Here is a 26,830-nt window from a genome sequence, read left to right as displayed (position 1 = left end):
TTTTACTTTGTAAACGTATGGAAATGGACAGAGGTGATAGTAGCACATTATTATGAGTGTTATTAACAGCGCTGAATCATGTGTGTGATTGAGGTTGAAAGGGAAAGTTTAGGGTTGTGTATGTCACTAGAAGAAAAAGCTTAGAACAAATGTATGTCACTATTACAAGGTATAAACAATAGGGTGTTAATAATATGGGAAAAAATACACCAAATGCAAATTATGGACTGTAGTTAACAGTAACATAACAATATTCTTCCATCAGTTTTAACAAAGGTACCAGACCAATGCTAAGTGTCAATAATAAGAGGGGTAGGGTATAAAAGGTATAGGGTTTTTCTTTTTGGAGCAATGAAAACATTCTAAAATTGACTGTGGTGATAAAAGCACAACCCTGATTTACTGAGTCACTGCTTATACACATTGGATGGATTTTATGGAGTGTGAATAAAACTGCCTTTTTTAAAAAACTGCAATTACCAGAGAAGACAACTGAAATACCCTTTGAACTGAGAGCATGAGATGGATACCTTGATAAACATGTTTTTAGCAAGAGGATATAAGAGCCAATTTATGTGTAGACATGATAAATGAAATGGATACCTACAAGAAACCAAGTAAACTCATGCATTCACTCAGTGAATACAATATGCCAGGAGCTATCCTAGCACTGAGGATACAGTGAGAAATAAAACATACTGCCCTCCTAAGTTTAAATTCTACTGGAGAAGACAGAGTAATACAAATATATGCTACCTCTTATAAATTACTTACACTTAATATTATATATAAAAATTACATTATGTAAGTATAATGTCAGGTAGAGACATATACTTGGAAGAAAAAATAAAGAAGGCTAAGCAGTTATAGTGGTGGTAAGAGTGGAACTTTGGATGAGGCAGTTAAAATTGCATTTAACAATTTTTTACCTTTTTAATTTGAAATAATTACAGATTCACAGGAGGTTGCAAGAAAATGTACAGGGAAGTCCTGTGCTCCTTTCAGCCTCCCCCAATGTTCACATCTTATACAACTAGAGTACAATATCAAAACCAAGGAATTGACATTGGTACAATCCGTAGAGCTTATTCCGATTTCACCAGTTTTACATGCACTCATTGTGTGTGTATAGTTCTATGTAATTTTATCATGTGTAGCCTTGTATAACCATCACCACAATAAGATATTCAGCTGTATAGTGAATTACATCTCAATGAAACTGTTACAGGAAAAAAAAATTTTTTAAAAGCCAAATGCCATTATTTTATTAAAGCTAATGAGACCAAAAGGGTAAAGAAGAGATGGTATCTAATTAGTATAGCAATGTCTTACTTGGATTGCATGTTGGACCAACTGGACTCTCCCATCTTTGAGGTGAATCAAACTCACCCCCATCTTCTTCAAAATTTCTAAATGCTCAGGGTTAGTGGCCATAAAATCTCTGGCTCTCAGAGGGGGTTTAGCTCCACTCCTGAAACTCTCCTCTCTGCTAAAAGTAATATAAGCAAGACTTAAAACTATGTATCAGAACTGGTGAAAAACATAAGCCAGATAAAAATAGTGTTAGATACTTGCAACACTGCCAGGTTTAGAACTGAAACCTGTTTGAAATAACCACAAACAGCTATTTTCCTACATATAATTTAGGTTACTAATAAGTGGTATAGCTTTCAAACTCAATATCTTACATAGTTACAAACGCATACCATCTATAAACTAGTATTAGTCAACAACATTAAAACTATATGAAGATACAGAACAGGTTGGTTTGGGGGTTTGTTACTATTGATCTTTTGCTCTAAAAATACAGATTTTTCTCTTGATGTTTTAAAAGCAAAACAATATTTATATCAGTGAATGGCAAGGCTCACTTAAAAAAAATTTTTTTTTTAATTTCCTTGCAATGGCCTTTCTAACGTAACTATTTGCAAAGGAAAAGAAAATACACTTATTAAGTCAAAAAAATTTTACTTAATAACCAAGAACAAGCAATCGCTCAAAAAACAAAATGAAACAAAACAAAAAACTGTATTTCCACAATACAGAAACTACAGGCATAAGGATAATATTTTCTACACATACAAGACATGGAAATATTTGATGAAACTTATCTAGGTAAAAATGTGCTATGGAAGTTAAAAACTGTTTTATGTTGCCCAGACTATTACTACATAATTCATTAAAACAAAAGTTATATTGAAAATTTCCATAATAATTTTTTAAAAAGACATTAGTACAGAATAACCTTTACATCTAACTTCACTAATAATTTTTATTTTAATCAGTGATAACTACATACACCTCAATATTTTTGGTCTAAATGAATGTCTTCCTGGCCATTGTTATATGTTCCTTAAGTTCTCTGTGATTTACTAAGAATTAACCTCGATATTAACAAATGTAAAAAAATGCTCTTACACTCTGATGATGCCTCTAGGACAGCTCTTATCCACCACATTTTTCAAGGGTTCACGAATGCTCTGAGCATACAATGGGTCATTAGGGAAGAGAATCTGAGTATTTGGACAAGTCCAATCAAAATTACTGTCATCCAATTCCGTATAATCTGAAGTCTATGATATAAAAGAAATTTATGAAATTATTATTTTACTTAACATTATGGTTTGTTAAAAGGAAACATTTAATGCAATGTAAGTATATACTAGATGCAATTAACAAAAAAGCTAAATAAGAGAACATTAAATGTACTTTTCCTCTTACCATACTTATATTCATTGAATTCTAATTATGAATTATTTTCACTTGGGAAAACAAACAAACAGATGTTAAAAAGAGTAAGACATTTAATTCAAAAACATAACTCACTGTGTTCTTCTTAGACGTATTTTGATTTGTAGTTGAGAGCCAAAGTGGTAAAAGATGGGCTTCTGTTGTAAAGATGTAATCCTCTATGTCAAAAATAATGTCTTCTTTATCCACAAATAACAGGTAAAGATATTTAAACATTTCAGCCAAGAAGAAAGAATCCATTCTAAAATAAAGGGTCACACATAAATTTAAGAACATAAAAATATCCAAATGCCAACTATCTGAAAACCATATCCTTCTACAGAGAATCAACATTAAGGAGCTAACTTTGAAGAATTTTACCACTGAGAACCACTTAGGAATTTTCAATTAATGTTAACTGAACTTGGTAAAGTAATACAATTTTGATGGAGCTGATTATGCAACCATTTAAGTGATAAGCAAGTGATATCTTTTATTTTTAAAATGTTACATGAAAACACTACAACATAAAATCACATATGTACTATTAACTTTGCAAATATTTATGTACCTGTCAGGAAAAGAATATAGAGAAATAAAGGGGGTAAAAATATGCATTACTTTACAAAACAATTTAATGTTATAATGTTTTAATAAATATTTTAAAGATAAAGTTTTAATAAAATTAAGAGTGGCAGGAAAAGAGCAAGAGCATAGCTGTTACAGTTAAAGTAGCATTAGATTTAATTAGATTTACTGCTTCCCAAGGCATGCTAGGTTTTAGAGCAGCACATCCAAGTTATAATCAATAACTTGTAGTTTACTGGACAGGTTATACAGTTTCACATCTCTGGCCAAGTGCAATTCCTGGCACATAGCAGGCACTCAATAAATGTTTATTAAATTGAAAGCAAATTTAAACAGCATTACTAAAGAATGAGCTGGAGAGGCCATGGAATGCAATGATAAAGAATATGGGGACTTTGGAAATAGAAAACCCTTCCACTTAGTGTGTGATTGTTGGGATATTATGTAAGGGTTGTGAGCTTCAGTTTATTTTTCTGTAAAAGGGACATAAAAATAACTACACTGATAACAAAGACTAAATGAGATACCATATATCAACTGTTTAGTATAGCACCTGGCATACAGTAGGAGCTCAAAAAATATAGCTATTATTCTCATTCCGATAAATGTTTTTTATTTTGGAACAAAAACTCACCTGTAATGTTTCAAAACTTTTTTGCTCATTTTGGATGTTAATCTTTTTAGAATGGATAAAACACTTCCCTGCCAACTTGCCATACACTTATCATAATTTAACCTTTTCTAGACGACTGACAGCTATTATCATGGGCAACTGCTATCTTGAGAATGGCAGACTGATGAGCAGGATGTTGGTTTTTGGCAAATTCTAGAACTGATTATGAAACAGATGATTCTCAAACACTTTGAAAAAAATAGAGACATGGTAAGATAACTACAATATGAGTTGGGTAAAGCTAGCAATTTATACAATAATGGGCATCAAATACACAAATACAGAGGCATTAAAAATGTCTGACAGCCTGTTTATCAAATTGCTAACAGTGGTTAGGGCAGGTAGGGGGGAGGGACTCAAGAAAGATTTTCATATTCTTTTTGCCATTTGAATTCTTTTCAGTGATCATGTTTTACTAGGAATAAATAGATATTTCTATTTTGAAAATTGAGTGTGTGCATATGATGCATGTGGTGAGCCAGAAGATAGTGCTAGTAGTTCTGCAAAGGGTCTGTAACTGAAAGCTCTCGAGTGCCTTGCCATGAGACACTGGTCACGGTCCTATCCAAAATTCTTCCTAACAATTTAGAGGAAAGTTTCACAAGGCATGCTTAGCCAAACCGCAGATCACTTAAAACCGGTAGTTTAGCTAATACATCATATCACTGAGATTAGAGTCAAGCTCCCTTTCTGGTCTAGAAGCAGAAAAAAAAAAAGAAATCAATAAAATGACATTTTACCCAGATAAATATAAAGCTATAAGTTTACATTAAAAAATAAATCAGCAGCTCAAGAGCAGAATGGAAAATATCCATTTCTCAGCAAGCCATAATTACGTATCTGAGATCAGCCAATGACCACAAGCTTACTGCGAGTTGAACATAATAACACTGCTGAGAAATTAAAAGTACATCTAGTAACAATATGATGGAAATCAGTAGTTCTCAATATTTTGTTGGGCCAAATGCATCCAGGAGGTACAATATTCCCATGAGGAACAGTGAGTTGATGAAGGAGTGATTCTCAATTGAAAAAAGGTTGTATAAGCCCTTTAGTCCTTCAGAGAATTAGCAATCTAAATCCAGATGGTAAAAGTGCTGTTGTGCTGGATACATCTTGTGTATGGTTAATTCTGGATATGATACTCAAAAGATACTTTATATACTGGAATAAAGTCAGCATGGGGCAAAGACAGTGGCAAGAGGTTCAGAAACAATGTCATGTAAGGAATATTTGATGGAGAAAATAAAAAAGGATGTTAAGTTTAGAAAAATGGCGCTCTCTAAAAAGTAAATAATGTCTTTCTCTGTAATTCCTCAACCTCTTACTCCTTTGTCCTATAGTACCTATCACACATGATTGTTTCTCTACCCTTCTATCTTCTTCACTAAGTACAAGTCACAGAGGAGCAAGGTCTGGTTCCAATTTCTCTTTCCATCCTCACACCTAAGTGCAGTGCCTATTATATAGTAGAGGTGTTTAATTATGGTTCCTTGAATTAACTATGTAACAAAGTGGTCAAGACCTAACCTACCTTAGATATGTATAACTAGATGTATGAATGTCCTCCAGTCACCTAGACTAACTCTCTCTTTACCCCAGGGCCTTTTATTGAATTAGAAATCCTTAGTCATAATCTTGATTGGAAGTATTTTGATTCACACATACCCAGAGCGCACACTTGTATGTTAGAAGGATAGGAAAGAAAATGATTCATGGTATGGAATAAATCTTTAGCATTATTCTTAATTTTTGCTTATCTAGTTTATTTCTAGTTTTTTGTTCCCATTTGGACCACCTTGTCTCTGAAAATTTATATTCAGAAAGGACACTGTATGCTGTTTCATCTTATGCTCACTGACAAATGTGTCTGCTTTATATGCACATATAACCCAAATGTCAAATATTACATATTGGGTTAGACTGAAAAACATAGTTTAAAAAACTGGAAAAAGAGAATTCTGTTATGTTGAAGACCTTAAATAATATGTCAAGTGTTCTCTTATCACTGTTTCATTTATAGGAAAATACAGGTAATTAATTTCTGTGTAATTTAACTGTAATTTCAAATTCATTTGGCTATATCAGAAAAGGTTGTTTTCAAAATAAACTGGGGAGTATAAAAATATTAAAAAAAAAAAAAAAAAGAGCCAACCTACCTTGCTTAGAATTTTGAATCTACCTTACTAATTGCATGGCTTTGGGCAAGTGACCTAACCTCCTCTGTGCCTTGTTTTCTCCATCTATAAAATGAGGGTCATAAAAGAACTTACACTTCAGAGGGATATTGTAAGGATCAAATGAGTTAAACATATAAAGTGCCTAGAAAAAGTTTCTGGAAAATAAGCAGCAGCCAATAAATGTTACAAAGAAATAGGCTATCTCTTTCATTTTTTGCTGTTATCATGTGACTGCTTCCAGAAACCTATCCACTTCTCATCCACTGTCATCAAGAAAGGAGGTACCAAGCTTAATTGACTATTATCTAAATACTCTGACTGACAGACTAAAGGACAACTCTATGAGCAGATGAAGAGTGCTGTGTTTCTCATGTCTCTGGTCCCTCTGCTTGAAACTCCTTTGACATTTTTCTTCTTTCTAATTCTTGCTCATCACTCAAGACTCAGGATCTCCTCGTCTGGGAAACTTTCAGTGAGTATCAGATTCCAACTTGCAATTCTTGCTCCCTTAATAGGTTTTACAGGACTGATACAATGTTTTAAAGGTCTGTTTATGTGCCTGTCCTCAGTGATTCAACACAGGAAAGGACATGTCTTCATATCCTTAATCCTAAAAAAGTAGTATAACTCCTAGCACATAAGCAGCCTCAATAAATTTGTGTGGAATAAACAGTTGCTAACCAAATGAACAAACGAGCTTTAGTGCTCACTTAGAGGTTTGTTATGCAATTCTAGTTACTCAGAAGCAACCCCCTCTCGCTCTCCTCCCTTATTTCTGGATTCCTTGATGTGTTGCTGTATTCTGGACAGTTAAAATAACAGACAAGGGACCTCTGAATAACTGGCATGTTACTGAATATCATACTGACCAAAGCATAATTTTTATAGTTTAGTACTTAATGTCAACCACACCTATCCAGTATCCACTGAAGCAGAAACTGCCATTGGTCTTCCCCACTCTTCCAAATTAACAACAGAACACCACACTAACCACAATATTGCTTTTGAGGAGTTTTTGACTGAAAATGAATCATAATCCAAATTATTCATCATCATTTGGATAATTTCTAACACTTATATAATATAAAAAACTATTAACAAAGCAGGAAAAACTGGATTCCTAATGCCAAGGTTCTGATATCTAATTTCTATTCATTCACCTATTTAAAAATCATTTGAGCACCTACTATATGCCAGCCACTATGAAAAAAAATATAACTTTTTAAACAATTTAAAAGTAGTGTATTCAAGAGAGCCTGGAAAAAACTAAACATAATGAACTAAGGTTTGCTTCCTCAAATACCCTTTGTAAAAGCATTAAGCTTATCCGAATGGTAACTAGTAGTCATATTGAGTTGTTAACCCTGAAGAAAGGTGATGTTAGGAGTTGTTTTACCTGTCCTCATGACTTCCAGTACGAACATCCTTCATGGCAGCAAATCCGCAAGGCACTCTAGCATATTTATTTAAATTTTCAATAAGTGTTTTCCCTACTTCAAGGTAGTAAGGATCTCCTGTAGCCTATTAAAAAGGAGAATATACATATATGTATATATAGCTTACATATTACCATATACCCATTCATTTATCAGATATTTATTGAGTACCTACTAGGTGCCAGGTACTCGATCAGGCACTGGAACTCGTGTTACACAGAACCTAGCTCTGAAAATAAGCTGTGTATCTGCTTTACAGCACTTCTTAACTATACAATGGAAAGCTTTCCAACAGTATACCTTGACTTTTTGATTAAATTTCTAATGCCCAGAGAGGTTGCCTGATTTAAGAAAGGCAAGAAACATGCTTTAGAAAACAGCTCTAGAATATAAAATTTCTCTCTAAAGACATGGTTAAATATTTTGAAAAGATTAAAAAAACTTAGTTGCCAATTCTTGCAGAACTCAATAACTGACTAGATCAGTAAGAACTGTGATATATACAACCATTATAACATTAAATGAGGACTTTGAAAACCCAGTTACTATTATAAATTAGTGAAGTGTTCAACAGAGAACAGGGGCTTAACAACAACAAAAAAGAAGTAAATCATCTTACTTTATATAAGAAGTAGGTACTTTCTGCAAATTCTGGCCTTAAAGGATGTTGGGCCCAGTGTACCCTGAAATCCGCTGTAAATGCCTACATAAAACAAATTAAGCATAAAAAAATGTGGTTTTACAGAAATAAACAAGTACTTCTAGAATATTCAGTAGTACATAAATTAGATCATTAACAGGTAATTAAAATGTCAATCATGACATAATTTTCATCTAAAAAAACATCAATTCTCATGGCTTAAAATCACAATTCATTTTTGCAAAGGCTGCTATTTTTACCAATTAAATTGAATTACTTTTTAAAATCATCATTTTGGCTATTCAGAAGCTCAGTAATGCCAGTACATGGACCCTGAAGGTCTATATAATTGTGTTTTCTTATTTTTCCTTATCTTTACTTTTTCCTCTTAACTTTTACTTTCCCAGTTCTCATGTTTCTGTTTTAGCATGTTTCTTTATATAATGTCAACTCCTCTGGGGAATGAGAAAGGGTATAATTTTAAAAATATATAAAATTAGTCTTACTTCAACTTTATTAAATTACAGCGCTTTAAAAAAAGGATAAAAATGAGTAAACAAAAATCTTCATAAGAACAAAATAAAAACATTAGTTGTGATAAGATGTATTTAGTTGAAACTTCAGTTTATTCTGTATTGATGTAAATATCCTGGAGCTAACAATCCTACTCCCTTTACGGCTCATAAAACTTTATTTTCCAAAACAAACATTTTAGGAAGCATTCTTAAGTTGGTGGAATGCTTAGGTATTTCAGAGGGTAGTCAATAAGCAGTGATAGAACGAAGCCATACACAAATTTGGAAAATGTTCATGGTACATTTCTGGAACATATTATATCTTACATGGTATAAACCTTGCCATCACAGGAATATTTGTTACTAATATAATGTTTTAAAACCAGAAAGAGTAATTCTCAATCAGAATGAGGAAAAGCTGGCATTTACCAAACTTGCAAGGAGGATGTGTGATTAGCAACACTATATTCAATGTATATCATTTTTATAAAACAAACTTTGGAAAATAAAAAGTGACAAGCTCTTCCTAACTGGTGCATTTATGTAAAAGTTAGAATGAGACAATATTGCAATTGGCATAGATTAGAAAGGATTTGGGATTTTTTTTTTTTAATGTAAAATTAATGAAATGACAGCATTACCCTAAAGTAGCCTTCCCTTAATAAGCAAGGAAAAGGAAAAGGCTATATAATACTGTACAAACCAAAAATAAATTAATCAAAGAAACTTAAGAAAAAATAAATTAAAAAGAACAAACAAGTTTTAAAGATGGTATTTTCTATCTCTAAATTAGCAATTAATATGACATATGTATATTACAATTCCAACTACTATTTGCTTACCTCTGGTAGAAAATTGTGTTTTTTTATCACCTGATATAACATTTCATGAGTTTCAATAGCAGGTCTAATATCCCCCTTTAAAACCTAGAAGTAAATAACAAAATTATCTAATAAAATATGAGTTGATTTTAACTGTAAGCATTATATAAACAGAAAAATGTATATTATTAGTTTCAAAATGTGAGTTTAGTAATTTAATTTTACAGATCACAAATGTACTTAATAATAGTCATTCCATTTTATTATTAAGAAAAGAGCAGAGTTCTTTTTACCTGTAAACCGGGAAAAAAGGCAAGCAAAGCATCCATCCAAGTCCGAGCATTTAGCATTGGTTTGTGGATATGCACATCAAGTAAAAGAGGTGGCTGGCTAATGTACCTCATTATGGCATCATAGTGCTAAAAGATTACAATATGCGTTCATGAAAGTAGATGCAAAAAGATGTATATTCAAAACATTTTATTAAATAGAAATTCAACCTTTATTTATACATAAATAAATTTACTAAGTAATCATCAATTAGCTTTTTAAATACTTACATTATTTTAGATGGAAATCTTTCTAAAATATATAACTCCCCCTCCCCCATGTTCTTTAACTCAGATGCAGTATAATAATCACTATATTTAATATAAGCCCTTCTGAGAATAGATCTGAATATCCCTAACCTGTGGAATTAGGCAATGATCAGAATGCCTTGGTGGCCCAATGATGCTCTTAGGTCTTCTTAGGATATAGTTACAGGCTTCTATTTTACAGTTATTCTAGTTTTCTCCCCTGTTTAGGCAGTGTGTTTTCCTTCTCAGCTGAAGTAATATTCTAATATTCACCAGCACCTAAATTAATGCAACTATTCACTATTGTGACTTTTAAGGTCCACTATCTCTGACTTTTATGTGCATAGAAACTCTTCCTCTTCTTTTGTCTTTTTCTCCTAGATACTTCTCAGCTTTCACAAGGTTGAACTGTTAAAGTCAGTGAATAGTAACAAGCTACCAAAAATATCTGTCCCCATTCACCTCAAGAAAATCTTGTTGAAATCTAATAAACAATATATGTGATAGTGTTTTTTAAAGTATTCAATTGATTTTTTAGTATTTTTACTATTTTTTAACCAACACGTGTTATTTAATAACTATTATTAAGTGTCTCATGTCTGCTATATGTTAGGCACAGTTGTGATCACCACATGCACTAACCCATAATCCTCTTATAACCCTATAAATAGTAACAGCATTCCCCTTTCACAGATAAGGGACTGAGGCATATAGTGTAAGTTACCTGCCCAAAGTCACACAACTAACTACTAAGTGGAAGAATCAGGTTTTAACCCAAGCAGAACAACTCCCATATTTTTAATCACTATATCAAACTGTCTCATAGGTGCAATGGGACAAATTGATGGGCAGGCAAAGAAATGGTAAATTATTTCAAAAAGAATGCAGTGATATTGCTAGTAAGTTTGCTATATTAATCGCAGTTTGCTTCAATTACAGAAAAGGACAATGTAATAAGGTTCAATAATCCTTCCCACCATCCAAGAAATATGCCTATGGTTCCAATCTAGACTTACAGACCTGCTTTTGAAATGAATACTCACTAATTTCTCCAAGTCTAAGGCCCTGAATACTTGGTGTTATCAAGGACTAGGTCAAACTGCCAAGATTTCAAAAAGAACTGGAATTTGAAAGTTAACTAGTAACCTATTCCAATAAATTCTCTTCCTAGTACAAAAGAATAGGTAAAACTCAGATCTACGTATTTTATCATTTATTGGCAGATCTGGAAAAACTGATAAGAGAGGAAAATAAAACTACTTTCTAAACTAACTGCGAACTAATTTTTGGAAAGTATGTTAACTTTTACCCTGTCCCTGTCGGTATACCCTGGAATACTGACAGAAAACTACTACATATTTAAAAACAAATCATTTTCCAGAATGTCACTCAGATAACTAAACCTCTATCACAGTCTGGCAAATTAAATTAGCTCTAAAATAATACAAAACTGGATCAACTTACTGTATTAAATCTTTCCAGAAAACTGTCATCTCCAAGCAAGACATAGGCTTTCAAAAGATATTCATAATATGAATCAATCCCTGCTCCAACTCCACTATCTACAGAAAATACATATAAATGTGATTCTTTATTAAACAAGTCTTAAAAATTCTTTACATAGTATAAGTGAGCATACTACTAGTACACTAAGAATGAAAAATCAGTCTAAGCATGAAACTGTTTAAAGTAAAAATTACACATTTACAGAATGATTCACCCCATTATATGAATAACAGTATGTTTGCTGATAAATGTGCTTTAAAAACAAATTATATATTAAAACAAATTTTACTTTGAAAAATTAGTTAGAAAGGTATTATTTAAAAACGAGATACTAGCTTTAAGAATTTTTTAAAAGCACATTTTCTCAGTGAGAAACTTCAAAGAATAAACACAAAAGGCTGCCATTATGTCTTTTCTTGATTAGACCATTAACCAGTAAGACATTAATCTTAAAGTTATAATAGACGTGAAAATATGAAAATAGGGCTGCTGCTGTTTGGAGGTTCCAGTAATTGTTAAGATTAGCACAACTGTTGGCTTCTATATCAAATATCATAGATGACCAAAGTAAGAAAACAACTATAACAAAACTGTAGGAAACATCTGGAAAAATGGCAGCCAGGTATGGCTGTGGAAGGATAAAAAAGAGAAGGGAAGCTGCTGGGGCTCCTCTGCCACTGCTTTGGATCACAATGTCTCCTCCAACACATGATATGCCTCAGATCTCTGCTCCAGGCATCCTCAGGAGTAAAATCAGGACAGCGCAGAAGCTGAGTGTAAGGAACTGAAAGGCAGACATGGGGACTAACTAACTTTAGGCAGTTTTCCCTCCAAACTGTAGGCCAGGTAGATTACATTCTACATTTTGATTACACAATCTTAGAAATCCCTACACCCAGTGCACACCCCATGTCAATTAATTCAGAAACTCTGAGGGTTCCAGGTATCAGTGTTTTCTCATATTACTTAGAATTCATCCTTAAGATCTCTGGGGGTAACAGGAATCGGGTCTGGTCCTGCCACAAAGTAGGTAATAAGGGAACATGAACTCATAGGCCCAAAACAAGATTTTAAGAAGCATGACTTTTAAAAAGAAAACAAGGTACTGCCATAAGATTCCAGCAGAAGAAATATTAGAACAGACAAACCGAGAATTTAAAATTAAGACCAAAAAACATATTTAAGAGATAAGGGAGGATATTAGCAATACGAAACAAGAAGAAAAAAAAAATTTAAGCAGAAAAATATAGTATAAAAAATACAACAGTTAAAACAAAAAATATGAAAGATGGGATATATAGCAGAAAGGATAAGCTCAGAAACAAATTCGCAAACTGGAACACCACATGCAGTAATCTCTCAGAAGGAGAAAAGAAAGACAAATAAATAAAAAAGTATAAAATACAAGCTAAGATATATGGAGAATAGAAGTAGAAGTGATTTAGGTAGTAGGAATTACAGAAAGAGAGATGAATAAAAATAAAAAGGTTAAAATATCTTAAAAAATAAAGGAGATAAATTTCAGCAATTAAAAACCTGAAGATCTTAGATTGAAAGGGTCCACAGAATATCAAAAAAGGAGAAATAAACAAAAACCTACAAAAAAAAATTATAGTGATTATTTTTAGAAATTTGTTTTTTGTCATATTTTTATGTATTTAAAGTAGATCATATATAAAGGCATAAAAATCAGACTGATAGCAGATTTTTAATAAGATTTAAGAAGACAACAGAGTTGTATTTTCAAACACTTGAAGGAAAAGAACTTAAACCTAAAATTATATCTAGTCAAATGCCACTAAAATATGAAAGCATGATAAAAATATTTTTTAGGCATATAAGCCTCAAAAGCTATTAAAAGCTACTGAAAATAGTCTGGGATGAAATAATCAAATAAGAAGAGAAACACAGTCAGGAGGTGTTGCAAGAGACACATGAAGCACAAATGATCAAAAGCTTTGATAAAGCTTATCTTTACATAGAGTGAGAGTGCTAAGGTGAAAAGAAAAAAGAGAATACATAGTTGCTATCAAAATCAAATATCTATATACTATCAACATAACAGGGGATAAAGATTGGAGTGGGGGAAACAAAGTTATGGAAGAACATGCGAAAGTTCCTGTCTTATTAGGAGCTAGATATAGTTATCAATTAAACACAAAAGGATTAATAAAAAACAGAAAAAGTGGGACTCACTGAAATAATAATAAACACAGATAAGTCCAAATTTATTCAAAGCAGCAATAAATGTAAATGGACCAAACTCACCAATTAAAAGGCAAAGACTGACAAATTGGATTTTAAATATTTAAACATTTTACAAGAGATACATTTATAGCATGAGCATATGCAAAGGCTGAAAGCAAAAGGAGAGAAAAAGATCTATCAGGCAAATACTTAACAAAACAAAGCTGATGTTGCTATATAATGATTAGATAAAATAGACTTTAAGACAAAGAGTGCTAGAGATGGAGAGGGTCACTGCACAATGACAAAAGGTTCAACTAACAAAGAAGAGACAGCAATTTTAAATGAATTCACCTAAACAAAATAGCTCCAAAATATTATAAAGCAAAAGTAGAACTAAAGGGAGAATAAAGAAGTCCACTATCATTGTTGGAGATGTTATCCATTTTTCTTAGTTATTGATGGGTCAAGGGAACATAAAAACAGCAAAGATTTGCACAATATTATTAAAACTGAGCTAACAGACATACACAGAATTCTGCATCCAACAATTCAAAAATACATGTTTTTCTTAAATATACATGGGACGTTTGCAAAAATGGATCTGTTCTGGGCGAAAAAGAAAACCCCAATAAATTTCAAAGGATAGGTACCACATAGACTATAAATATAATATAGAACATTGAGTTAGAAATATAAAATGTCTTAAAATATCTCAACATATTTTTTTTACCTCACAATATAAACAAAACTGCAGATGAGTTAAGGACTTCAATATCAGTAATAAAAAAAAAGCTTTGAAATCCTTAATGTAAAAGTGAATACATTTCAGACCTCTGAGTAAGGAAGGAGTCTTAAACTTAAGTTACACAAAGGCACTGATCATAAAAGATTGATAAATTTTATTTTAAAAGTTACAAAGAAAGAAAGTGAAAAGCCAAAATATAAACCAAAATAAATCTACAATACACACAACTGACAGAATTATTATCAAAAATATATAAAGAATTCTTACAAATCAATAAAACCCAACTAATCCAATAGAAAGTGGACAAAAGACAAGAACATCCATATCAAAGAAAAGAAAACATAAATGGCCAACAAAAACGAAGTGTTCAACATCATTAGTGATCAAGGAAATACAAATAAAACCAAACCACCAAGGGGTATTATTTGTACCCCATTTGACTGACAAAAATTTTAAGACTGACAATTTGAAGTGTTGGGGAGGATGTAGATCCACTGGATCTCTTACGTGTTGCTGGTGAAAATATAAAGTGGTATAACAACATTGGAAAACAATCGGACATTATTTCCTGAAGCTAAACATTAGCTATTCCTATGATCTAAAAGTCCCACCCCTAGGTAAATAGCCAGAGGAACTCCTACATATGTACAACAGGCGACACCTACATGAACATTCACAGCACTGCTGTTCATGGCAGCAAAATCTTGGAAACAACTTAAATGTCTACAAACTGCAATTTATTCATCCAGTGGAGTATTATACAGCAATAAAAAAGAACTACAACTTCAGCAACAATATGCATGAATCTTGGCAATATAACATAAAAGCAGAAGTCTCAAACAAGTTACATATTACATGATATCCTTTTATAACATTTAAAACTACTAAAACAAATGTATATAATATATATATAGGTTTTGGGAATACAAATAGATGTAACATAATAAAACTTTATTAAAAGGAGAGCAAGGGAATGATCAACACAGGAGGAGGATGATGGTCAATTCAGGTGGGGATAGACAGAGGGGTGAGACTGCAGAGATGGGGACAGTTAAGGACCATATGCACAAGAGAGCTGCTGTTATGATGGATGTTCCATTTGTGGGTGTTTATTACATTACTAAAAATGACCAAATAAAAGAGACTCTGTATGGACTAAAGATGAGTGCCATAGGCCAAGGATTATGATTAATTAAAAATTAATTACAATTAATTTGTACCTGAGGATTAAAGTGAGTATGGAAAAAAAGGAAAACAAATTGCAGAATTTTGAAGTCTGGATTTACATTTGTTTAGAAACCATTTAGATAAAACTTTTTTAAAATTTTATACAGTACTGAATAGAGGAAATAATTTTATTTTAATATGTTCAAATTAATAATCATAATACTTTTATTTAAAAATAGGCAATTTTTATATTTTTATATTTAAACAAGGTTAGCTGGAAAGTAGAGAAATGTACAAATAAGATAATTTCATTACTAATATTCTGGTCTATTTTCATTCTTCTATGCTTATTTTATAAAGATAAAAATCATACTCTTTTACAATCCTATATCCTGTTTGCTCATATAACACAGTTTTATGCTTCTCCTCATGATTCATTTTAATAACTTAATATTCCAACATTGATGTAAAGTAATATTCTTAGCTATTCCTTTATTTATGGTCACCTAGAATGCTTCCAAGTTTTCCACTATTATAAATAATTATGTGATGAACACCTTTGGAAAGAAATAATTTTCTGCATTTTGTATTATTTCCTTATGCAAGACTCTCAATAAGTAATAAGTAAAATAATTAATTAGAGGCACTAACATTTTAAGGCTACCAGCTCATTCTGCCAAAATTGTTTTCTAAATGAATTGTATACTTCAAGATGTTTATGAATGTGCCCATTTCTTTATCTTCACCAGTATTCAGTGTTCCCAATTAAAACACAAATAAAAACATACAAGCAAGCAAAAAAGAGAAAAAAATCTAATTAATTAGGTAAAAAAGAAAAATAAAAAGGTACGGCTTTCATCCTCACCAATATATCCTTAAGGTGTTATATTTAAATATTTTAACCTCATTCATCAGTACATTTTGGGAGAAATATTATTATAAAGGGATACAAATATGGCATGATAAACAGTGATAACTGATAATAGCACTTTATGTCCAATAAACCCAGACAATAAGCCTCAGACATTTCTAACTAATCATAGAAACTTTTTTCCAAGAAAGCCTCAGAATCTTCAGCATAGCCCTGCATGAAGCTTCCACTAATTACCTGGAATAAGCTGTAACAGCAGTAATTCATTTGCCATTATTGGCCCAAATCATTATAGCTACACAGTACTTCGGTATACAAGTTACTTCCTGACTTTGGATGAAATGTCGTCTATTCAATTTATCTCCTATAAGAGGATGTTTTCCAACAATGGACTTTATACTGGAAACACCATTATTAATAATAATAATATCAGCTCACATTAGTGAGCACTTGTTTCATAGTGAATGTAGTGCATGCCAGGCACTGCTCTAAGCACTTTACATAGGTTAACTCATTTAATCCTCTTAATAACTCTATGAAGCAGGTACTATTATCATCTCCATTTTACAGATAAGGATAGAAAGGCACACAGAGGTTAAATCTGCCCAAGATCCCACAGCCAACAAGCTGCAGAAGCTGAGTTTTGAATTTCAACAACATGGGTTTTAGCTTTTACGCTATGCTCTATCTATGGAGGAAGGATAAAACATAAGGATTAGAGAAAGTATTATTAAATACAGATTACCACCTTGATGTGAGATGGCTGAGGTATTTTGTGATCCTCTAGTCCTCAAAGGTAATTAGTTCTAGTATTTCATATATACCCTATTATTTCATCAATTAAGACATGGAACAGAAAATTAAATCAGCTATCTGTGCGATTCTTTGGCACCAAAGAAGAAAATTTGGCTAAATAAATAAAAATTCCAGCAATCTGGAGAGAAACTATGCTCTATTTTGTCCCCAAAATTATCTTAACAAATGAAGATCCATAATTTCCCAACCACTGTGGATGTGAAGTCTGGATTTTAAACACCCAACTTACATACCTTTGCGTACCCAATCTCCAGTATGAATATTAATAGTCACACCCACTAAATTACTACTTCGCTGCCTTTTTTCCCAGAGAAAATCAAGAGCTTTTCTTGCATATTCCTATAATTAAAAAAAAAAAAAAAAAAAAAGAATTGTATGTCACTGGCAAATAGGAAACAGAAAACAAAAATCAAAGGTCCATAGGATGTTAAAGACTAAGTAAAATTCCTAAGACAACCAATTATAATACACATTAAATTTTCCTTACAATCAAATCTTGGTTGTTTTTTGGCCAATCAAGTCTAGCTAGAAAAATGACTGAAAATGCTATTCAGTGGCAATCATCTTACTTTGAGATCACCCATGTTCATCCACTCTTGTAGTACAGGTTCACATTTACACACTATGTATTATTAAATTATATTAATCACAGGCATAATAAAACATGCCTCTTAAAATAATTTCTATAACTTAAATGCAAAGTGAAAATCTCCTTAGATACTCTAATTTAGAAAATCAGCAAGGATCTCAAAGTTTGTATGCCATCTCTGAAATACAAGCAGGCATTTCAGATCCTATTTTGTTAATGGCATGCAACCATGTTAGTGAAGGGTTAGTAAATCAACTAGGCTAATGAGTACTGATTTGATAATACCACACTTATAACTTCATGATAAAATTTTTCTTTTTTCTTTTCCTTTTCTTTTTTTTATTTATTTTTATCCGTTGGACACTAAATTAAAGTTATTTCTGATCAAATTCTTAACTGTGGATGAAGAGATGTTACAAAATGTAAAAGTAAAGGGCATGTACAGATGTTTTCTAAAATAAAATTAATTTCAGAGCAGGAACATATTTTAGCATTGTAGAAGTACCTCTATAAAAGAAAAAAAATTCCTAAACAAATGTGTCACTTAGTAGCTTTAAAAGTATGGTCTAAAATAGTTTTAATTCTTGACTCAACCTATCTATGCTAGTTTTTTTTAAAAACAAAGTAGATTACAACTCTAATTAAATGGTAGAATTTCAAAGCTGAAAAGCAACACAAAGATTGTATTTCCCTATTCTTATTTTACAGATGAGGAGACAGCCCCAGTGAAATTAAAGATTTAATTTCAAAGTTTAAAAGTGAATTATAAGACAACTAATATGAAAATTCAGATCTCTATTAGACCAAGGATCAGCAAACTTTTTCTGAAAAGGGCCAGACGGTAAATATTTAGGCTTTGTGGGTCAAACAGTCTGTCACAATAACACAACCTTGCCATTATAGCACAAAGCAACCACAGACAAAAGTAAGCTAATGAGCAGGAGTGTGATCCAATAAACCTTCATTTACAAAAATAGGTAGTGGCCAGATTTGGCCTGCAGACTGTAGTTTGCCAACCCTGTATTAGATTGATGCTCTTTCAACTGCATGAGGTTGCTTCTCTGATAATAAATCACTGTACATCAAAAAGTAAAAAAAAATGGGATTTTTAAAAGATTTGTTCTTAATTACAGGATAGCTCATTGTAAAGAGTATAGGCTTTAAATTCATAAAGAATGGATTCTGAATCCACTCATTCACTCATTAGCTATGCAGGTCTGTTAACCTCTTTGAGCTTCACTTTCCTCACCAGTAAAATCATCAGTATCTCACAAAGTATATAGTACATATTACATTAGAAAGTATGTAAAAATGCATCCATTTTTTTAACAAATAAAAAATATTAGTCAGCAAGCTATAAAACAAAAATTTAAGTATAAAAGATTACCCAGTCAAACATGATAAATCTGTCAAGACACTTTAAACACACAGACATTTATACAGATGCATACATACACACAAAGACTATTTGACTTGGTTTATTTACACTCAGATTCAATGTTTGTAATACTGACATATTTTGCCTATTTCTTCTTGCCCCCTGCATGCCATTTGTTGAATTTTAAAAATTCTCTTAAGTCATATGTTTGAAAAAGAGGGTGCTTTCTGTTACCACTGCACTTTAACAACATGCTTAAGCAATTACATAGAATGAAAAAGTGTGAGACATAGCTATTCCACAACCAGCTATTTGGGGGATATTAAGTCTTCTGGATAATGAGTAGCATTTCCCTTGGAGTAAACAGGTTTACAGATTATACTTTCAATCAAGACATATGTACAAAACTTTTACTGTGTTTTAGAAGATTGTTTTAGAAGGTTTCAGAAATGTGATAGGCCATCTGGAAGCCTAGCAAATAAACAGAGACATAAAAAAAGTAATTGTCCAAGTGATAATCCTAATACTTGACCAATGAACAAAGGATATAAAGTTAGCTATACCCAACACCCAGGAATATCAAAGACCATGAAAAGCAAACCTCAAATATTGTTGCTCCTGTGAATCGACTTAAAGCAGCAAACTCAAGGATCAAGGTACCTGCACAAGCTGTACAGGTATCTGTCTCAGTTCCTGTCCGAGCTTCTGGTTTTCTGATGCCAAACTTTAAATTAATCTAAACAAAATTAGAAGATTATCATTTGCAATTATTCAGATAAAATGACTTTCTGATAAAAAGCTATTTTTCAATCAAGACTTGTTATCAAACTATGAAAATAATTCATAAAATAACTAAACACTGAAATTTAATCTGATGATCTTTGTGGCTTTCCAACATCTAGGGATATATATTTTAAGCACATAATATTCATAGGGTAAATAAATTTCTTTTTGGTTCCATGACAATATCAAAATTCAATATTATTATATAACAATTACATGGAAAAAATACCTTCTATAACATTTTTGGTCTTTGGATAGTTTGAACTGGTTAACAGAAGAACAGGGCACTACAGCAACCCTAAACAAAATTAGGTTTAATTGAGAATTTGTGAAAAACCATGACTATATTAAATAGTTTGTCATAGAGAAAAACTTATTACGATATGAATTTAAAAGGAAATTAAAATTTCATTTACAAGTTTTAAAAAGTTTTGAAATAAAGAGTTATATTGTCTTGTTGGCAGGCTAACAACACAAGGAAAGTTTTTTCAATGGAGTATTTCTTTTGTAAACATTTTTTTCCTTGATTAGGTAAGTTGTAGGTTTACAGAGCAATCATGAATAGAATACAGGATTCCCACATACCATCCTACTATTAACATTCTAAAGACAGCTAAATATACTGTAGTAAAAACCTGAATTAACTAGAACAAAACTGACCAGAATCTAATTAAAACTAGTCCAAATAAACAACAAAAAAGCAAGCATATGCCAAGGATTTAGCTTAATAGCAAACAAAAAGATCAAACACAAAATGTCAAGGGTATGTTTTCAGGTCAGTTATTATTCAAACTCTTACAGAGAAAAGTTCAAATAGATTTATATTTCAATTGAAATATTCAGAATGCAACTGCTGGGTATGCCTATTACCTTTACAGTGTCCAATCAACAAACTTTAGGCATTTCTAAATGAGGAGAAAGGAAAAATACCCACTCCACCACCACAACAAGTAAAATGTAGGTAAGACATAGGGAGTGGATAATCATGATGGATTCTGCACTGCGATTCTATCTTCTTAGAATGTCACTTGAGGCATTTATACCAAGTTCATAATTATCTCTACTGTTTGCACTTCTGGAAGAAGAACTAACTTTAGTTAGTTCTGTACCATGAACAAGATTGAAAATCATCCCCTGCTGTCTTATCTACTAGAACTGTAATTAAAAATTGATGCTAAGAATAATGAACTTAAAATGAATCGCTCCTCAATAATGAAATAAAGATTTAATTACATTAATTAAACTAATGTAAAGTATAATAATTTTACAAATACTTGCAACAAGAGTCAACAGTGAAAAAATATTTTCTGGTTAGCTCTATTATTTATTGCAATCAATGATAAATATTTAGTATCTACTATGTGATGTGTTATGGTAAAGATACAAAGGAATACAGGATATCCTTGCCCTCAAGAAGCTTAAAATCCAGAACAAATAAGACAGATATATAAATAGAGAAGATAACTAATAACAGAGTCATAAATAAATAATGGAACAGACAATAAATGCAAATATCTAAAATTCAGAAGAGGAAATATCATTGGATTGGGGGTAGCTGAGACCTAAGAATGGAAGGGGGTAGTCATGGGAAAGCAAAAGAGAAACAGAAGAAACAACTTAATCCCATTTTTATCATCTTTTCCCTAGAAAAAAGGAAATATTTTGAATCATCAAAATTTTGGTACATTAAAAATATTTAAGATAGTTGTATAATAAATTGCAGCCTTTGCTAATCTAAAATTATACAAAACAACGATTTAACATACCTATATCTATAGTATAAGGTCACTTCAATCCTTTCAATCCCCTACACTGAAGGTAAAAGTGACATTAAACAACTTTCAAATTCAAACCCAAAATGCATTTCTGCCTGCAGGGGCACCCCTTTTTCCACAAGGCAAGGAAGAAGGGCTCAGTGCCTTTTTTCTTATGTGTGCTCTCTTGCTGACTTTTGATGTAGAGGTTCGTAGATAGGTTCTTGTAATCCTGACTAGGCCTCAAATGACTAGTGTACAGAGGGCACTGGTAGAAGCATCCATTTATTCATGTAGAAATCAAAACAAGGAGCTTATCGCCCTGCTTCTTCAACAGGCTTAAGACAGAAAGGGATGAAAGTATAATTAAGGTTTCACACTTGAAAGGAATTTGGAGCCTCGTTCCTCCTGGCCCTATGTTCTAGAGTCGCCAAGGAGTTTTTTAAAAAGAACACTTTTTTTATTGAAAGGTAAAAGCTTAGATTTACCTACACTATGTATTTGCTACATTGGCAAATATTTATCATGTGTATAAATCATAACTGAATTCCTATTAGCCCTATATTTTATGGTAATAATCACCTAATCAACTTGACCAATGAAGTTTAACCTCAAAAGCTGGCAAGTTGCTTTCAATTAACTTTAAGTGAATGGCATTACATAATGTGGACTGGCTCTAAGTATGGGTTTATATGTGAGTTTAAAAAAAAAGATCATTGACCATGTGACTGTGAAAACCTTGTGGCTCACACTCCCTTTATCCAGGGTATGGACAGATGAGTAGAAAAACAGGGACAAAAAGTAAATAATAGAGAAGGAAGAGGGGTACAGGATGTTTTGGGTGTTCTTTTTTACCTTTATTTTTATTTTTTGGAGTAATGAAAATGATCAAAAATTGATTGTGGTGATGAATGCACGACTATATGATGATCCTGGGAACAACTGATTATACACTTTGGATAACTGTATGGTATGTGAATACATCTCAATAAAACTGAATTATAAAAAAATACAGATAAAAAATTTTTTTAAATAAAAAATTGCATTAAAAAAAAGATCATTAACCATTACTACAGTATTTCTGTCTGTAAATTCTTCTGAGTTAAAACCCACATTGCAAATACTATCAATTATGTATGTATGCGTTAAGAGAGTGATTACCACAAAATTTCATGGTCAAAAATATTTATCAAGTGTGCATAAGGAAGGACAAGAAGGCAGTTATTTTTTTCCTGTAGCACTTTTCTATAAATGAATTTTTAAAATTTTCTTGGCACTTCAGAGAATATTAAGAAAATAAAATAACTTTTTTTTACTGTAATGCTCATGGTTATCTCGTTTTAATTCTTTGCCTGCTTCTTATGCTTGGCAAAAGTTAAGAAATGCTTGATTCATCAAAATGCAGCACCTCCATCTGTAACAAAAGCTAAAATTATTTAATAAAAATAAATTCAATTAAATAAATTTGTACATATTGTTCTAAATAACTCTGCTTTTAACACTAAGAAAAAAATAAATTCTCAACAAATTTAACCACACTAATGATCACACAAATTTTAATTAAAACATGGTTTCATTTTTTTCCTCATTAAATTGACAAAGAATGAGTACAATGACACACATATGCTTATGCAACACTGAAAAAGTATAAAAGCAGAACTTTCTGGAGGGCAACTGGGCAATAATTTCCCAAAGTCTTAAAAAGTATTCTCTACCCTGTGACATTATTTCTTCTCCTGGTAATTTATCCTAAGGAAGAAATAAGAAATATCTAAAAAGATGTGTATTACCTAAATGACAAATAGGGTGGGATGGGGGGATGGTTTGGGTGTTCTTTTTTTCACTTTTATTTTTTATTCTTATTCTGATTCTTTCTGATATAAGGAAAATGTTCAGAAATAGATTGTGGTGATGAATGCATAACTATATGATCGTACTGTGAACGATGGATGATTGTATGGTATGTGAATATATTTCAATAAAACTGAATTTAAAAAAAAAAGATGTCTATTACAAAAAATGTTCACAGAAAAGCTATTCAAAAATATCAAAAATAGAAATTTAAATACTAAGAAAAGCAATTCTATTCTGTTTCACTAAAAAAATAAAAAGGGCTCATCATGACCCACTAAATTGATGGGTACACCAACCAACTGTGACCGCTTATTTGAAAAGCAATACCCCATATCATGGTGTATCTCCAGTCAGAGAAGACTTCTTGACAGAGGAAATGCACCTTACTTTTGATTTAGACTGAGAGAAAAGTTATTATAGGTAATACAGATGACTGGCCTAAAGGCATGGAAATGAAAAAACCCTAGATGTTTCGGGGGACAGCTAATAGATCATTTCAGATGAAATGGAACATTCATGTAAAGAATATGATAGAATGTCAGAAATGTAATCTATTGCCAAACCACAAAGAACTGTGAAAGTAAAAGGACACTCAATGCAACAGAGAGCGTCAGTGAAACATTTGAGGGTAGAGTAATTTGATAAAAAGTTATGCCTTAGTAAGAAAAGCTTTTTGAGTACTCTGAAGCAGAAACCATGAGGTGTAAGCTAGTTAGTAACAGTAGTTTAGGAATAAAATTATATGGGCCTCAATTAGTATAGAAGGAATAAGAATGAAAAGAAAAAAATTGATAATGCTTGGTAATAGCTGAGGTGTCTGACTTTGATAACAGAGAAAGAGTAATAGTGTTAATAAGAAATGAGATAAATCAGGAAAGAGCTCTTTTCATCTTCAAAGGCTTCTTTCCCTCTGCTTTAAATATATACAGACTCCCACTTCTATGTATTTATTTATCTCTCTCAACTGACTCTGCTGCCAAATCTCCATTAACTACCAACATAGAAGAAATCTCAAAATGAGTGGTCCATACCTACTTACTTTTTACCTATTCTGAACCCTTCTTTCCCCTTTATTCTACCACACTGCATCATCCTTCAAGGCTCTGTTTGCACCTAATTCTCAGGTTTTCCATAGTACTTCCTTTTGGACTTTTTATGCTACTACACACTACTCTTAAGTCTCTGACTCCTCTCCTTTTCACCACCTCTACTTCTTCCTCATACTCTCTGTCCTGTGTTTTTCTCTGTATATCCTCTCCTTGGGAGAGTTAACACCTACTCTCACAGCTTCAAGTATATCTTCTGTACCCAAGTTCTAGTCTATCATCTGTTTCTTCCTTCTGCAACATAATCTAATTTCTTACACAGTGACACATAAAAACTTACACTAATCTAAATTCTCACATCATTTAAACATAAACTAATCAAAACATCAATATAATTTTGTCATGTAGCTTTGAAGCATTTTTTTCAGCTAAGGAAGTATATAAAGACAGCTAAGGAAGTACATAAAGACAGTCATATTTTTTCAGAATTTACTTACTCTTGGATAAGGAAGGCCACTGGTAGTATTGAAAGCTGGCAATAGTTTGTAACCCAATTGCTTTGCCATTTGGAGAAGTTCATCATTGTACCACTGCATGTACTCGCCTTTTTCTTTCAGCATGATTGCCAATGAATGTCCACCCAAAAGGCCCCTATGATTGTAGAGATGAAACAGTATTCACATCTTACAGACACTTAAAAGTCACCACCTAAAAGAGTTACGGTATTTTGTTATCAACAATTTAGCACACATAAGGAAAGACTACAGAAGAACTGAATTCTTTACCTAACCCTGATTACTTTTTTTATGGCAAACTTTTATAATTGCATACCTAATATATATATTTTTAAAAACTGGATGCCTGAACAACCTAGACTGACCAGAGAAGAAATAGAAGACCTCAACCAACCCATCACAAGCAAAGAGATCCAATCAGTCATCAAAAATCTTCCCACAAATAAATGCCCAGGGCCAGATGGCTTCACAGGGGAATTCTACCAAACTTTCCAGAAAGAACTGACACCAATCTTACTCAAACTCTTTCAAAACATTGAAAAAAATGGAACACTACCTAATTCATTTTATGAAGCTAACATCAATCTAATACCAAAACCAGGCAAAGATGCTACAAAAAAGGAAAACTACCGGCCAATCTCCCTAATGAATATAGATGCAAAAATCCTCAACAAAATACTTGCAAATCGAATCCAAAGACACATTAAAAAAATCATACACCATGACCAAGTGGGGTTCATTCCAGGCATGCAAGGATGGTTCAACATAAGAAAAACAATCAATGTATTACAACACATTAAAAACTCGAAAGGGAAAAATCAATTGATCATCTCAATAGATGCTGAAAAAGCATTTGACAAAATCCAACATCCCTTTTTGATAAAAACACTTCAAAAGGTAGGAATTGAAGGAAACTTCCTCAACATGATAAAGAGCATATATGAAAAACCCACAGCCAGCATAGTACTCAATGGTGAGAGACTGAAAGCCTTCCCTCTAAGATCAGGAACAAGACAAGGATGCCCACTGTCACCACTGTTATTCAACATTGTGCTGGAAGTGCTAGCCAGGGCAATCCGGCAAGACAAAGAAATAAAAGGCATCCAAATTGGAAAAGAAGAAGTAAAACTGTCATTGTTTGCAGATGATATGATCTTATATCTAGAAAACCCTGAGAAATCAACGATACACCTACTAGAGCTAATAAACAAATTTAGCAAAGTAGCGGGATACAAGATTAATGCACATAAGTCAGTAATGTTTCTATATGCTAGAAATGAACAAACTGAAGAGACACTCAAGAAAAAGATACCATTTTCAATAGCAACTAAAAAAATCAAGTACCTAGGAATAAACTTAACCAAAGATGTAAAAGACCTATACAAAGAAAACTACATAACTCTACTAAAAGAAATAGAAGGGGACCTTAAAAGATGGAAAAATATTCCATGTTCA

At 32.2% G+C, this 26,830-nt stretch overlaps 1 protein-coding gene across 2 annotated transcripts in view; it reads right to left on the bottom strand.

The window, feature by feature from the left end:
- EDEM3 (ER degradation enhancing alpha-mannosidase like protein 3) overlaps window positions 1-26,830 on the bottom strand; it is an 81,200-nt gene that overhangs the window by 28,623 nt on the left and 25,747 nt on the right. The window contains exons 6-16 of one of the 2 annotated variants that reach the window (XM_037825178.1): window positions 25,358-25,511; window positions 20,025-20,159; window positions 17,690-17,795; window positions 11,626-11,723; window positions 9,877-10,002; window positions 9,605-9,688; window positions 8,227-8,310; window positions 7,568-7,692; window positions 2,827-2,992; window positions 2,419-2,573; window positions 1,333-1,489 (exon numbers count right to left, since the gene is read on the bottom strand). In XM_037825178.1, coding sequence (XP_037681106.1) covers window positions 1,333-1,489; window positions 2,419-2,573; window positions 2,827-2,992; window positions 7,568-7,692; window positions 8,227-8,310; window positions 9,605-9,688; window positions 9,877-10,002; window positions 11,626-11,723; window positions 17,690-17,795; window positions 20,025-20,159; window positions 25,358-25,511 — 1,390 coding nt within the window. The remainder of the gene's footprint in view (window positions 1-1,332; window positions 1,490-2,418; window positions 2,574-2,826; window positions 2,993-7,567; window positions 7,693-8,226; window positions 8,311-9,604; window positions 9,689-9,876; window positions 10,003-11,625; window positions 11,724-17,689; window positions 17,796-20,024; window positions 20,160-25,357; window positions 25,512-26,830) is intronic. The other variant, XM_037825179.1, reaches the window with a different exon arrangement.

This window comes from Choloepus didactylus, chromosome 2, assembly GCF_015220235.1.
Source record: "Choloepus didactylus isolate mChoDid1 chromosome 2, mChoDid1.pri, whole genome shotgun sequence".
Classification (NCBI taxonomy): Eukaryota; Metazoa; Chordata; class Mammalia; order Pilosa; family Megalonychidae; genus Choloepus; species Choloepus didactylus.
Note: the sequence above shows the minus strand (reverse complement) of the source record. Positions and strands in the feature narration are given on the sequence as shown.